Source organism: Zalophus californianus, chromosome 6, assembly GCF_009762305.2.
Source record: "Zalophus californianus isolate mZalCal1 chromosome 6, mZalCal1.pri.v2, whole genome shotgun sequence".
NCBI classification, from domain to species: Eukaryota; Metazoa; Chordata; class Mammalia; order Carnivora; family Otariidae; genus Zalophus; species Zalophus californianus.
In genome coordinates, this window is record NC_045600.1 from 1,811,738 (window position 1) to 1,827,923 (window position 16,186).

The window sequence follows — 16,186 nt, forward strand, 5'->3', positions numbered from 1 at the left end:
CCTGGGACACAGCCTCTCAGCCCTTGGAACATCCTACCGCAGAAGAGTGTCCTGTCTGCCTGAGGCCTTGGAGCTGACGAGCAGCTGGTGACAGCAATAGGATTTAGGGTGGAGGCACTGTGCCCGGCAGTACCAGCATGAGCTCTGCAGGGGCGAACAACTAAGTAAGTAGGGTCAGCTCTGCGGGCACCCCAGGCCTACATAACCAACCTCGAGTAAAACCCTGGATACCAAGGCCCAAGGGAGCCTCTCCGGTTGGCAATATCTCACGCCTGCTGTCCTCCATGGAGGCCAGCAGAGCTGGCTGTGCCCACAAGCCCGCAGGAAAGCCAACGGAAGCCTTGCACATGGGTGGTCTGGACTTCTCCCCATGTGCCTTTCACCTGTGCTAATTTTAACCTGTATCCCTTAGCACTAATGAACTATAACCATGAGTAGAATAGCTTTTCTGAGATCCGTGAGTCCTTCTAGCCAATCACTGAGCCTGAGGGTGGTTTGGGGACTCCCTGAATACACAAACCTAATCAAGAATCCGAGAGGGCACAAGTCCACAATATTCAGAATGAGAAAATGATGTTATCATTTTTGGAATCGTAAGAATACGACAAGAGTGTGAGTTGAATACATACGTTTAATCATACATACAGGTTGTATATGTGTACTCTATACTTAGATATTCATAAATTACATACCATAGAAACTGCATCCTGAACACATACCACAAACACAGACCCCACTGGAGGCAGAGGGCTCACCACCACACTGCGCACCACGGGCACTTCACAAACACCCACAGAACTCACGACTCACCTCTCTGATTCTCTTGATTTGAATGTAATTTAACCGCCCCCAGTCAAGTTCATCCTTTAAGTAAAGGCACAATACTCAGTGTTAATGAACAAATTAGAGCGAATTTGGCTACAATACATCTACGTCATCCAAAATTGTAAGTCAAAAAGAACATGTATACCAACCAGAGAAAAACCATGGCTGACTCTTTAAAAGGAAGCTTTAACCTTAACGTTAAGTTGCTCTTCTAAGGATACCTCTAGAGTTGGCAAATTTAAACACACAAACCCATCAATAGCCTTTTGAACCTAATCAGTTTGGAAGGGGAACAAAACCGGACCAAAAAGAAAAAAAAGAAAAAAAAAAAAAGGGGAGACCTATATGTTGAATTCTTTTAAGCCTATTCTCTAAAACTGAGCTGACAACAGCAAAAGGAAAGGCTTTGGGGTTGTTGGTTGTGCACGGTGCCTCGAGGCACACACCTGCAGGCACTAAGCAGCAGCAACTGGGGTGGCTCCTGACCCTGCGCAGGATCATGCAGACTTGGAGGCGGAAGTCCAGCCACACAGCAGGGCTCGGCCACAGGCCCCCAGAGCTGAGAGCTGCCCCTGCAAGGGACCACAGCCAGCAAAGACAGGCTCTTTGCCCAATGACTGTCTGCTCACTGTTACAGCCTGCTGCCCTCTGAGGACAGGCCACAGTGACCTCAGCGCAGGCATGGCGATCAGGCCAAGAGAGAAGCCTCGGGGAGACTCCCTGGGTCCCTTACCACCGGCCACAAACGGAACAACCAACCTTTGGATGCCGCAGCTCTCCTCTCTCTCTGCAAGTCTGCCACATCTAAAAATAAAGGACCCAGTTTCAAAAACACTTTATTAGCTAATTTAAAAACTTTAAAGTCTCATTTCAACACATTTTGACCACAAAAAACACAAATTTAATTTTTTTCAATCAATTTCATAAAATTAGACTCCCTCCCCCCCCATTTACTTCTTCCAACATGGTCTGTTTCACGTTGGACATCAACAAGCCTCATGATGCTTTCAGCAGAGACAGGGTTATGGTAGAAAAATATACTAACAATCTGTAGTAGTTGCTTTCCCCACTCGCACAGAGAAAACTTACTTTAAAAGCCTCAACAAGTGCAATACAGTCACTCTTACTATTGCCAGAGAAATTCACTTTGTTCCTAGAAACAGATAACAAACAGTGTCAGGCAATACCATTAAAACAAAGTGACTTTTAAAACTATGAATGTCACATACCTGTATCCATCAAGATGCTGCCTAAAAGGCATTGCAAAAAAGTTCTTCAAAGAAAGACCTGCCGCTAACAAGAGAAAAACAAAGACGAGGTGAGATCGTTAAGAGTGGCATTCCACACCCCTTCTGGCAGATTTCCGTGGGCTCACACTTACCTATAATAAGACATTCATCTAGACATCCAAATACGTGTCCAAGGACTATGAGTTTACCGAGCTGCTGTTTAACAGGAAGCTGGGCTAAAACTCTTCCTAAGAAGGTCAGTTCACCATCATGAGGGTTCTCATCTTCCCTCTGCTCACTCATTGCAAGTGCCCCAACCTTTACGAAATAAAGTAACCCTGTTAGCAAGCACTGACTTCTTCTTGCTCTTTCTTCCCTTAAGGCAGGGAGTCTAAACAGGAAATGAAGACCAAATTCTGGTGATAAAGATTATTCTAAAAGACATCTAAATGGACGAAAAATTGATGCTACCAAAAAAAATTCCTTTAATTTGCTTTTAGGAACTTAGAATAATTTTATTATTTTTTAAAAAGGTGACACCACAAGGTAACACTCAAGATACGCCCACAAAGGTCTATTTCACTTGCAGTTTAACAAATAGGGCACGCACCATAGGAAACCAAAGGCCTAACACATCGCAATGGTCACTCCCAACGCCAAGTACTAAATTGTCTATGGGGACAAACTTCCTTAACTTGACAAAGGGTATTTCATAGAAACCAATACAGGAATCAAAGTCAAATGCCAGAGCACCCCCAACTTTGAGGGCCAGAAGCAGAATATCTACAGCCCCAAGAAGTGGCATGCAGGCCAAGGCCGGGGCTGCAAGCAGCAAGAGCACAGCGTGAGCAGGGTGCCGAGTCCAGGAGTCCAAGGAGGCAAAGCAGTTTCCCGCAAGGGAAGGAGACAACTAGAGGACGGGTGGGGACAGACCTGCAGGGAGACAGCGAAGTGCAGGAAGGAGACAACTAGAGGACGGGTGGGGACAGACCTGCAGGGGGACAGCGAAGTGCAGGAAGGAGACAACTAGAGGACGGGTGGGGACAGACCTGCAGGGGGACAGCGAAGTGCAGGAAGGAGACAACTAGAGGACGGGTGGAGACAGACCTGCAGGGGGACAGCGAAGTGCAGGAAGGAGACAACTAGAGGACGGGTGGGGACAGACCTGCAGGGGGACAGCGAAGTGCAGGAAGGAGACAACTAGAGGACGGGTGGGGACAGACCTGCAGGGGGACAGCGAAGTGCAGGAAGGAGACAACTAGAGGACGGGTGGGGACAGACCTGCAGGGGGACAGCGAAGTGCGGGGACAGCCAAGGAGCTGATGGGCACCACAGGCAGATGCCTCAGGGAGAGCTGTCCCCGAATCCCTGTGCATCAGCTGACAGCAGTGCCCTTTGGACACTTGCCCCTCACAGCCTTCGAAGAAGACATGTGCTAACACCATTTGGTGTTAATTACTTTAACAGGCGCAGAAAGGTGTATTTAAGAATAACCATTCAATACCATCATACGCATCTCTTCTCCCAGCACTGCCGGTGGAGCCAGCACACAGCAGGCGGGAAAGGAGGGGGAGCCGTGGAAAGCTAAGAGCCTCAGCAGGACAACTAACAAACTCGGAGTAAACAAGAGGCATGGAGTCTACAATCAACAACGAGGCATTACACACGCTTTCTCAGGCAGGTGCTGATCACTCACGACAATCAGAATTCTTTAAAGATATCCACAATACGAAACTTCTAAAATTTACCCAACAAAATCTCAGCTTTTCCCAACACTGACGTACATCAGACAGACGTACCTCCTTTAGTAGAAGGATGGTTCGTTCAATGTCACTCAGACTAGGTGGAGAAAGGGCGGTTGCCAGCAAAGCTCTCGGTTCACCCATGTCCAGCAATTTCACTTTCAATATTGTGCTTCCTAACGGACAACGCTGAGAAGAGCAGAAATTTAGAAATAATAAAATAACGAAATAATTAACCTACCCACGCGACTAGTACTTCGGACACAGAGCAGAAGAGAGGAGGAGAGAGACAGAAAAACAGAAGATGGGGAGAGGGACAGAGGGCACGAGAAGGAGAAAGAGCAGGAGCGAGATGAGAAGAGGAGACACAGCCGGGGGAGGGGGGAGACACAGACGGAGGAAGGGGGAGAGACACAGACGGGGGAGGGGGAGAGACACAGACGGGGAGGGACACAGATGGGGGAGGGGGGGGAACACAGCCGGGGGAGGGGGGAGACACAGACGGAGGAAGGGGGAGAGACACAGACGGGGGGGGGGGACACAAACGGGGAGGGGGAGGGGGGAGACACAGATGGGGGAGGGGAGGACACACAGATGGGGGGAGAGACAGATGGGGGAGGGGAGGGACATGGACAGGGGGAGCGGGAGGGACCCAGACGGGGGAGGGGGGAGGGGGAGGGACACGGACAGGGGAGACACAGGGAGGGGGCAGGGGGAGAGACACAGACGGGGGAGGGGGGAGAAGAGGGAGGGGCGGGGAGAGAGAAGGAAGAAGAGAGGAGAGGAGAGACAGAGGAGGAAGCAAGCAGCCAAGCGCACGCCCATGAGCTGTAAGGGGCTGCGGAGCCCACGGACACGAGGAGCCACTGCTCCCATGAGAAACTGAACATGCCTGTGAAGTCCCAGCAGAGCGCCCGGTCCTTAGTAAATGGCAAGCCAGCACTGTGATTAAAGATTAGTTTGGTCAGAGGCGCCTGGGTGGCTCAGTTGGTGAAGCGACTGCCTTCGGCTCAGGTCATGATCCTGGAGTCCTGGGATCGAGTCCCACATCGGGCTCCCTGCTCGGCGGGGGGGTCTGCTTCTCCCTCTGACCCTCCCCCCTCTCGTGCTCTCTCTCTCTCATTCCCTCTCTCAAATAAATAAATAAAATCTTTAAATAAAAAAAAAAAAAAAAAGAAAATGACCAAAGAGTATTACCAGCATCTCCGGAACGACGTGGTCAGGGATGGAGCTGTCCCAGAAATCCCTGTGGATGAGTCTGTAACAATACCCTTTAGATACTCGCCCCGCACGGCCTGCAAAGGGGAAGCATCCAAACACCATTTGACACTAATCACTTTAACGTTAGCATAAGTATTTAAGAATAACCACTAAATATTAAGGAAAACCTTTATCTTCTACCAGACCAGGTCAGTAAACACTTTAGAATACATTAGTGTCAGAAGTCCTCTTATACAGGCAGATTAAGCCCTGGCTTGTACTCAGTGATCCACAGAATAAAATCCAATGTGTAGTTCTAAAGAAACCAATGTTGGCCCCGATATGCAATGGAAATCAAAATATTTTAAAGACATTTCCTGCAAATGCAAAGCTCATACTAATAAAAAACACAAAAGTATAAAGTTGGCTGGAGCAGGTGGCTCCCCCAGTGAGGAGGCTTTTCCCGCGGCCATCTGTCCTCACACCCATGCAAAGACGACCATCAGGACAGCTGCTTCACACGAAATGAGGGATCACACGCACACAGCTCAAAGCCAGGCCTGGCCCTCCCACACCACCATATAAATGACTCTTCTCTTGCCATTGTATTGCTTGTGGAGTAAAAATTCCTTTACCCAAAACATAGTAAAATCTCCGAAGGAGAGAGAATGGGGCAAGGGGGAAGGGTGCCCTTAATAAGTACCCAGCTTTACAAAATGGGGCAGCCTGGGGAGGCGCTTTCCTTCTCCACATGTGGAGTCAGGAAAGATGGAGGGGACGTGTGGATTCCCGCCCCCCCCCCCCCGCCCCACTGTCTCCCCCTGGCAGACCCCCTCCCCACCAGGAGGTCAAGTGGGGAGTCCAGACTTCAGCAACTGCCATCACCCCCACCCCACACCTACCTGCACACAACAGGACTGTCTAAGCAGAAAACTCCAAGGTAATGACCAAAAATAAAAGCAAAAACAACTCCCAGAACCAATTAGTGAATTTGGCAAAGTCACCGAAGACTGACACACAAAAGTCAATCACATTTCTATATACCACTAATGAACATGTAAAAACTGAAATTAAAAATGCATTGCTGGGCACCTGGGTGGCTCAGTCAGTTCAGCGTCTATCAATGGAGCCCCGCATCCATTGGGCTCCCTGCTCAGCGGGCAGTCTGCTTCTCCCTCTCTCTTTGCCTCTCTCCCTGCTTGTGCTCTCTCTCAAATAAATAAAATCTTTAAAAAAAAAAAAAAAAGGCAATGCCATTTACAATCACTCTAAGTAAAATTAACTACTTAGGATCTTTATGCTGGAAACAACACAATGCTGATTAAAGAAATCAAAGAAAACCTAAATAAATGGACACACACACACACACTGTGTGTTCAGGGACGGGAAGACTCAACATAAGAAATACACCCATTCTCCACAAACTGACAGGTTTAACTCAATTCCTATCAAAATCACAAGATTATTTTTCTGGCGACCTAGACAAGTTCCTTCTAAAATCTGTATGGGAGGACAAAGTAGAAGTCGTCCAACAGTTTCGAAAGTAAAGAATAAAGCGGGGGTAACCTGTCCATTTTAGGTGCAGTATCACTGTAACCAGTGCACTGATGGTGAAGGGAGAGCCGTGCACGCCAGTGTCCAACAGGGTGACCCCAGGCCCCCAAACAGAGCCCCACACACACGTGCCCCAGGGACACACCACCAGGTGCAGAGCCACTCCATGGGGAAAATTATACGGTGCTGAAACAACCGGACACCACAAAGAAATGAACCTCACCCCAAACCTCACAAAAGTAGTTACAAAAAGTAATTCAAATAGGTCGTGGCCATAAATACAGAACATACAGCTAGAAGAACCCAGGAGAAACACCTTTGCAAGCCAGGGCGAGGTGAAGTGTTCCTACATGTGACCCCAAACAATCCGTGAAAGGAAAATCAGGGGCACCTGGATAAATAATATCCATAAATAAATAATAAAATAAATAAATAACATCTTTAAAAAAAAAAAAAAGAAAGGAAAGGAAAATCAGATACACTGGACCTTGGCCAAATTTAAAACCTTTTTTTTTTTTTAAAGATTTTATTTATTTATTTGACAGAGAGAGAGAGAGAGAGAGACAGCGAGAGAGGGAACACAAGCAGAGGGAGTGGGAGAGGGAGAAGCAGGCTTCCCCGCGGAGCAGGGAGCCCGATGCGGGGCTCTATCCCAAGACCCTGGGATCATGATCTGAGCCAAAGGCAGACGCTGAACGACTGAGCCACCCGGGCGCCCCTAAAACTTTTTTCTTTGAAAGACCCTGTGAAGAGGATGAAGAGACAAAGGACAGAAGGGAATGGGAGAAACATGTGTGAACCACATACGTAACAGCTCACAAACCACTGGTATGGCAGGTGCACAGAGAACTCACAGTCAACACGTGCACAGTCCCACTACGAAATGGGCAAAGACACAAACAGATGTCGTGCTGCAGAGAGACGACGGATGGCGATGCAGCACTGGACGAGCCACTCACCTCAGCTGTCCCCATCACAAGGAGGCATTACAAACACCTTCAGAATGGCCACAGACAGGACGCCTGGGCGGCTCAGTGGTCAAGCGTCTGCCTTTGGCTCAGGGCATGATCCCAGGTTCTGGGATCGAACCCCGCATCGGGCTCCCTGCTCTCCCTTCTCCCTCTCCCGCTCCCCCTGCTTGTGTTCCCTCTCTCGCTGTCTCTCTGTCAGATAAATAAATAAAGCCTTAAAAAAAAAAAAAAAAAAAAGAATGGCCACAGCCACAAACAGCGCTTGCACGGCAGGCCAGCAATGACAGGGAGCACAGCGTGGGGCACACCGTCCTGCACCCGGCTGGCAGGAACGTGAAAGGGTGCGGCCACTATGGCCACAGGCTGTGGCAGTTTGTCATAAAACTCATGTGTGTCCCATGTCCCCCGTTAATTGCACTCCTGGGCTTTTATCCTGGAGAAGTGAGAACTGATGTTCACGCAAAGCCTGCACATCCACACCCACAGCGGCTTCATCCGCAATCGCCCAGGGCCAGAGATACTCAAATGTCCTCCGGTGTGAATGGCACGATGAGACCCAGCAGCAAGAGGGACTCCTGACATGTGCAGCACCTGGCCGGGTCTTCAGGGGGTTATGGTGAGTGAAGCAAGCCCATCTCAAAAGCTACCTGCTGCCTGACTCCATGGGTACCGCAGCCTCGCCACGACAAGACAACGAACAAGAGACGGTGGCTGGCAGGGAGCGGCAGGGACGTGACTACACGACTACGCGAGGCGGCCCCGGGCCTCTCCCTCCAGGCAGCGGAACACTGCCGTGCTCTGACGGTGGTGCTGACACGGTCTACGCGCGGCTGGATCCAAGTGCACAGAACACACGCCGGAGCGGTGTCCGAGTGAGCCCTGTACCGACACCAACCGCCTGACTCCGGCTGGCAGAGCTCCCTGACAACAAGCTGCGAGATGCTGGGGCAAGCGTTCAGGGGACTCTGTAACTATTTCTGCAACTTCTTGTAGGAAAAAAGATTTTTATCACGGAAATTCTGAACATACAGAAAAATAGACAAAAGCTGAAACTCCTATAATCTCAAGACTTACCCAAAGATAATCACTTTGACATTTTTGTGTATTTATTTCTAGTCATTTTTTCTGAGCGTGGGTTTTTGTTTGGGGGGCAGTTCTGGGTGGGGAGGTATGTAAACTCAACACTGGGTTTTTCCACCACGCCCAGTGAGAAGCTGCTTCTGCCCAGGCTGGAGTGGCCGCCCGATCAATCGGTCTGGCTCCCGCTATGGGCAAGCCATCCCCGGGGAGGCAGCAGAGACACGTGTTTGGGACACAGACGTAAGTAAGTGATGTTAACCATGTACTAGCTCGCAGGATGGGCACGAGTTCCCATCAAACACTCAGAATCAGGCCAGGCACACCACAGGCACTCAATAAACGTTCCTCGACTCTAATTTGTGATGCGGCAGCTTTACTGCCCAACAGGTATTTTGGAATGGTCCCTCCCCCATCCTCCCGCAAAGTCCTCTAATAAAACACAAGCCACCTCTTGGTCCACGCCAAGAACTCTGTCCCCTGGGGCCCGAGGCCCACAGGTGACAGCAGCAACCTGTCCAAGTACATCACAACTGCAGCTCCGCTGTGGTCAAAGCCTCCCACCCCCGACAGGCGCCGCCCGTACCCTCAACTCCCCAGTGACACAACATGCGCACATCGCAGCCAATGCTGAACCCTCCTGACACGAGTTTAGGAAAAATATCCCTCGAGGGATCAGAACTTGGAGAGAAGTCAGAGGAAGGATTACCAGAAGTTAATTAAAAACTATCAAAAATTAACTTGGTCTCCATAACTATTCTACAAACACTTTTTGAATTCAGTGCAAAAGAAAAAAAAACCAAAAACGGTAGTGTTGAGATGAGCAGATGCTTGTCTGTTACATACAAAAACTGTCACCTAGTTCTATGGATGAGAGGAGAATCACAGATTTAAAAGGAAGAGTCTGATGATATAAGTTATTGTTGCTTAAAACTTAGAACTGGTTCCAGTAAAGAAAGTATCAGCATAAGAGTAAAAATATAAAAACCAAAATTTTTAAAGACACTTGAATGTGCCATCAACTCATTACTGTGCTGGAACAGTGCCTTACCTTTTCTCTGATTACAACTGGTTTTAGAGGCCCAACTCAGTCGCAGACTCTGATAATTCGTATCTTCATCACAAACCAGAGTTCTAGTCAAACAAAAATCTATAACTGTCATTAAAAAAAAAAAAGGAATGTAAACACAATGCTAACAAGAAATAACTGTAATAATGACTATGCATAGTGATAAAAATAATATAACACATGCAGTCTTTAGAATCAGTGCACCTACAGAAGCCTCTGGAAATGCACAGGCCACTCCTTACTGCCCAGGCGCACATTCTTTCCTCTAAGGACTGGGAGCCTTTGGGCCTAAAGGCCATAAGCCGTGCAGACCCAACATGCCATAGGAAGAGCCCGTCTGGACGGCACCCACGAGAGCGTGGTCAGAGGCACACACGACAACAGCGCTGGACTGTGGGGGCTCAAATCTGGGGCGGAGGGCAAGCCGCTCATCTTCTTGGGGCTTCAGTGTCCTCATCTGCGAGACCCAACTGACAGAAGTCGCTCCAAATCCCCTGTGCGCAGACCCTCCCTGTCCTGACTGTAGAAAGGGGCCAGGCTGGCAGGCAGGGTGCTCTCTTCTCCCCGCCCCCTCACACGCTGAGGCTGAAGGGGCAGCATGTACCCTCCCCCATCCCTCCCTGCCACTGCCCTCCTGGAAAACCTCTGCCTCCTTCACTTCACCACCCCCCTCTTCCTTCCTGGCTCCCCAGTCCTCACACCCTCCAACACCGCTCCCACCAGAATTTTGGGTGATCTCCATGCCCAGCAAACAATGCCGGAGGCACCTGGGCTCCCAGGTGCGTGACCTGCCTCCCCCCATCATCCTGCCCTCCAACCTCCAGCAGCTCCTACCCAGGGCCGCACCTGACGCCAGGGTTATAGTGACAGCAAGCGCCCCCTCCCAACCAGAATTATCCTTCCTCTCCCTGCCTCCAGGCCTACCCAGCAACCCTTACTCCCTGCAGATGGCCCCGCGATCTGTCCATCTTATGACCTGTTAGCTGTCCCTCCATCTGCCGCCTCCTGTCCTCCCTTGCCTGCTGACCAAACCTCAGCTCCACTCCCTGAAGGTATTCCGAACTCTGCACCCTCCCATGCTGACCTGCTGGTCTGGCCAACCGCAGCCTGCACAGACTGCCACTCCCCACCTCCCCTGTGCAGTCCCCCAGAGCCAGAGAAGGACAAACCCATCAGGCCAGCAGATGGACTGCCCCCTTTCTATTCCTGGTCACGAGGCTTGCGTGGCCCTTAGAGGACATGGCCCCTGGTCCATCAATCCCCCTCCCGGACTCTTTAGGGTCCTCTCAAACCTCTATGGCTCCCCCGACCTCACTGTGCACTAAGGGCCGAGTCTCGGGGTCACCAGGGGCAAGCTGAGGCAGTAGAGGGCCTTGTGAGCTCCCTCGGGCACCCGTCCTCACACCCCAGGCTTTCCCTGTGAGCGAAGTTAACCCGCCCACATGCTCACAGAGGCCGAGCACCCACACGATGCCCCGTCACATCCCCTCTGCCTTTCACAAGGATGAGGCCACAGCACCCAGGCCCTCTCTCCTGCATCGTCCTCTGTACGTCTCCCGTCCCCCAGGGAAAGTGCTGCTGGGTGTCCCACTGCTACTGGAAATGTGTTCTCTTGGCTCCAGCTGCCCTTCAGCTACGGCCCTATTTCTCTGCAGAATGCCTCAGGAGTGCTGACTTTACTGCCTCCAATGCCTCTCTTCTCCCATCCCTCTGTCACCTCCAGCAAAACTGCCTCGGTCAAGGTCTCCAATGACATCCATGTTGCTAAATCCACAGCCAATTTCTAGTCTTCCAACTTAACCAATCATCATGACATGCTTGTCCACCCATCTTCCTCAAAACACTTTCCGATTTGGCTTCTAGGACTTTGCTGGCTGCCACTCTGCAGCTCATTACTGCCCACCTTTCAATACAGAAATGCCTTCCCCATGGGCACCCACTGGGAAGCACGGCCACCCACGGCCCACTGGTCTCCAGGCTACACAGCCAACTGTTCCTGCACATGCAGCAGGTGTCCCCAGCTTACCACTCCGTGTCTCCCATGGCCCACATCAGACCCCCCAGCACACCTCTCCAGAACTGGCCACTCCTTCTGTCCCTGCCACCAAATCCCACTGCAAACCACACTAGTCGTACCCTGCTCACTGAGCACCCCCACTCCCTCTGCCCCACTGTAGTCTGTCCCTGAATGAGAGCTGTAGGCAACGTCTCCCCTTCACCCCTACTCTCAAAACTCTCTCTCACCAGCAAAACCCAAAGTCTTCACATGAAGGCCTTGAATGACCTGGTACCCCACCCCTTAACCTCCCTGACCTCTCCCTCCAACCACTTCCTTCCTGCTCACCTGGGGCAGCTCCCCAGCCTCCCTGCTGTTCCCTGCACTCACTTTACAGATTTTGCACACTCTGCTGCTCCTACAAACACTCTTCCCCATGCCTCCACCCCTTCCCCGGCCACTCCATCAGCTGCCCTTCCCCACTACTCCCTGCCCCCTCCACTTCTTCCTCTTATACACACCATCATTTCACATACTACACGTCTCTATTTGTCTGCCGTTCAATTACCCACCACCCTGAAGGTATGTGATAACAAAGACTTTTGCCTGTTTACTATTCCTGCGGCACCTAGAATCATCCCTGGCACAGAGACAAGACACTGTCGTTCCCCAAGTTTACGTGTTTATCTGTCCAGCCACACTGTCCCCTCGCTTCTCCTCAAACCTGTTCCCTAAGCCCGAACCACGTCTTCCCATGGCTCATTCCTCATTCAAGTCTTGTTCAAATACTTCTTTAGCGAGGTGTTCCCATACCACCCTGTCTAAAAGATCGTTTTTCCCAATAACTGTAACCCTCTGTCTGATGTACTTCCCTACACAGCACTGAACTCTCCCTGAAACGATACCTATTTTTGCCTCTGCTAATTGTCTGTCTCTCCCACCAGAACACAGAACACAGCCACCATGAGACAGGGCTTTGGTTTATTCATCACTGTTCCCCCAGCATCGAGAACAGTGCCTGGCACGTGTGAGGCTTCAAAATAAGAATTAATGAACTTAGAAAGCAAAGTAATCAAGGACATATACAGAGAATACCAAATTATGATTAGCTTCCCTCCGAGTTGACATGGTGCCCCACTGAGCCATCCTGAGTGACAGAGACCAGCCAAGCTCCTGCGCACACCCCCTCCCTCCAGCCACAGAACTGCACCTGTGACAGCCGCAGGCCCTCCTGTCCACAAGGGCCTCAGAATGCCCGCAAAGGAGGAAGGAGAGGTGAACTACAAGTACAGAGAAACTGTTTGAGCCTACTTTTCTAAATCCTCTCCTCCAAACAGTGGAAGAGATGGGGGGGGAGGAGGAAGACGAACTCCTGGGGACAGACAGGCCTACAGATACTGCCGTGCACGGTGTAGGGAAAACAGAGAGGCGTCTTACCGTACTTGACATCTGGAACCGTGACGGAGCTCTCTGCGATGTTGGTGGACAGGATAATCTAGCAAACACCAAAAATAAAGCATCTGACATTCTTACTGTTTAAAAAAAAAAACAAAAACTCAAACTCAAAAATTATTTAAAAGCTTTTTAATGTAAATACCGGACTCAAATTTTAAAATTAATGGTTTTCCTATTTTCTACAAGATACAAGGGTCCCGGAGGAGGGTGGGGGAACTTGGCGCAGGGTGGGCTTCCCAGCTCTGCCCTACACCAGGGTGGGCCGTTGGGCCAGTTACTTACCTCATGGTTCTCATACACACCATGCACATAATAATGATGATGCCCGCCCCAACAGGGTTGTTCTGAAGATCACAGGAGTCAACAAGGGTAAAGTGCTTAGAACTGTTGCTGGCACGAACCGAGTGTTCAATAAATAGTACCTATTTCCTTGCACTGCTCGCACCCAGGCACTGCACCAGGCACCATGCCGCTACCGTAATGTTAGTCCAGACACACACTCCTGCAACTCACCTTCCTAACCGTCTGCATTCAAACAATAAAAGTCTCAGAGAAGTGATTTGCTCAAGGCCACACAATGACAGGTGGCAGGCACCCACGCCATCTCTCTGTCCAGGTCCACGTGCATGGTCTTAACTGCTACTCCTCCTCCTAGCGTCATCCCTCACAAACAAAGCCCGGCAACACAGCAGGTGCTTTACAACAAAAGGCAAGAAGCCAGGCAAAGATATAGCCATCCCAGACCTCAGACATGGGACTTCAGGGGTGCTGGGACTACCCCGAGGCAAAAAAAGCACAACCAAGCTAACACACATGGTGACTACACTGGGACACCATGCGAGGTCCCGGCTACCCTAGAGTCCGAACACCTGCACTGGAAGCAAGGGGGCTGAACCGTGCAAGCAACGTTCCTGGCTATCTCAGGCAGCTCTGGAAGGGTTGTGCTAAGACACTCCCACAGTCCACACATGACCCGAGAGTAAAGAAATCCTCTTTAAACAGGACTGAGAATGTGGGCTCTGAACAAAGTCGCCAGAGCAGTGCTGCAGATGCCAGAACAGTCCCACAGTTTGAGAAATACCAACAAGTAAAAGACATCAAAATCCACTAGCAACAATGCCCAGAAGCTGAGGAAATTTAAAAATGTTAGCAACCGACTTACAAAATAAAAGACAAAATTAAACAACATACCTGGCTCATCAGGCAATTATTTGCTCAGGGAGTAAACACTAGCTAAGAATACAGGATACAAGTAAGCTGAAATGTTAGCATTCTCCGCTGGTAGAGTCTCTAAGAAAAATGTACCTGAAGTGGCTGCAACTTGCCTCCCAGGTTCCTACCTTTCTGTACCCAGGAACTGGACTTAAAAACACATTATTCTGTTCTTCTAGAGTCACACTTGAATGTAGTGGATAAACCTGTAACCTAGGGAACAGATTAATGAAATAAAATGTCCATAAAGAGTAGATGTATGTGAGAACACACAAAAAAGACTAACAGTTCACAGAGATGATCAGAATTATTTAAGGCAGAAACAATACAATAGTATATCAGTAAAAACAAAGCTGCATCATTTGAAACACACCTTTTGTGAACCATGTTTGTGAGAAGTTCGTGCATATAGTTTATTTCACCCAGACCTGGGGAAGAAAAAGAAGTGGGGGGGGGGGGGGAAAGATGTATTTATTACTAAAACAAACAAACAACAACAACAACAAAAAAAAACCACTTTAAATTAAAATGACATCCTTTTCAATAAAGGCCCTACCAATTCATTTTATTTGTGTTTGTTATCCTCTTCGCCCAATTACATCACAATTACAAACAAAAATGTACAATGACACTGACCACTAGTAACTCAAAAATATGGGGAAAAACCCACATTCTTCCAGTGTTTTCCTTTTAACAACAGCGACTGCCTGCAGTGTGGCCATGTGAACAATTTTACATTTTTATTTCCCACTGACTCTTCCAAATTTCCTACAATGAACATCCAACATTTCACAACCAAAAAAAAAAAAAATAGTTTTTAAAAAGTCTTGGTCACAGAGATATGCTAAATTATTTTCATTAGGTTTAAAAAATGTCTACTGATAAATAAAACTTTCATGTGCTTTTCCGTCACCCTGAAGTATCAACCCTATAATGGATTGAACTGTGTCCCCCAAAGAGATGTTCAAGTCCTAACCCCAGTACCTGAGAACATGATTTTATTTGCAAACAGTATCACTGCAGACATAATGAGCTAAGGTGAGATCATACTGGAGTAGACAAGCCCTTACTCCAATTCGAATGATGTTCCCTTCAGGGGAAGGGAGAGGGACAGACAGAGGGGCATGCGCGCCAGGTTAACAAGGGGGGCAGAGAGAGGAGGGACGCCAAGAATGGATGGAAGGTGGCCGCCAGAAGCTGGCAGAGGCAAGGGAGGACTCTACCCAGAGCCCCAGAGGGAGCAGGGCCCTACCAACACCTTGATTTTGGACTCCTGGTCTCCAGAACAGTGAGAGAATAAATCTCTCGTTTGAAGACTTACAGTTTAGCCCCTTAGCACAGCAGCCCTACAAAACTAGCACAGAACCATTCCCAAAAGATCAATAAATGAAATAAACATGTGTCAAACCTGCATTCACATAAACACAGAACAGAAAGACAACAAAATAAACTGTAAAATACCATTTGTTACTATTTTCTGCAGACAATGTTTAGCACTTAAAAGGTACTCACCTCGCTTTTAGGTATTCTTAAACTCATACCACTGTGGCTCTGCCCTGGTCATACATTTTCTTAATATGCTGTTATGTGGACAGCAGTCTTTGACAAATATTTATTGGGGTAAATACAACTCCACCCCACTGTCAGCTAATGGCATTTCCTGGGTACAAAACTAATCCATAGGAGCCTAAGCAAAACATGATCAAAGTTGTACACTCAAATGCTACACCCCAAAATTAAGTATAAGTTACTTTTATTCAGGCTTTTTGTTCTCCAAATCTACCAGCACAAACATTCATACGCTCTCTATATTACCTTCCGACAACCAAAAAATATATTATTGCCCTAAGATTTCA

At 49.0% G+C, this 16,186-nt stretch overlaps 1 protein-coding gene across 3 annotated transcripts in view; it reads right to left on the reverse strand.

Annotated features, from left to right (window-relative positions):
• TDRD9 (tudor domain containing 9) overlaps window positions 1–16,186 on the reverse strand; it is a 115,184-nt gene that overhangs the window by 39,496 nt on the left and 59,502 nt on the right. For all 3 annotated transcript variants that reach the window (XM_035728297.1, XM_035728298.1, XM_035728296.1), the window contains 11 exons: window positions 14,704–14,758; window positions 14,459–14,543; window positions 13,101–13,158; window positions 9,650–9,754; window positions 4,994–5,091; window positions 3,854–3,985; window positions 2,207–2,372; window positions 2,055–2,118; window positions 1,915–1,978; window positions 1,585–1,629; window positions 811–864 (listed from right to left, as the gene is read on the reverse strand). In XM_035728297.1, coding sequence (XP_035584190.1) covers window positions 811–864; window positions 1,585–1,629; window positions 1,915–1,978; window positions 2,055–2,118; window positions 2,207–2,372; window positions 3,854–3,985; window positions 4,994–5,091; window positions 9,650–9,754; window positions 13,101–13,158; window positions 14,459–14,543; window positions 14,704–14,758 — 926 coding nt within the window. The remainder of the gene's footprint in view (window positions 1–810; window positions 865–1,584; window positions 1,630–1,914; window positions 1,979–2,054; window positions 2,119–2,206; window positions 2,373–3,853; window positions 3,986–4,993; window positions 5,092–9,649; window positions 9,755–13,100; window positions 13,159–14,458; window positions 14,544–14,703; window positions 14,759–16,186) is intronic.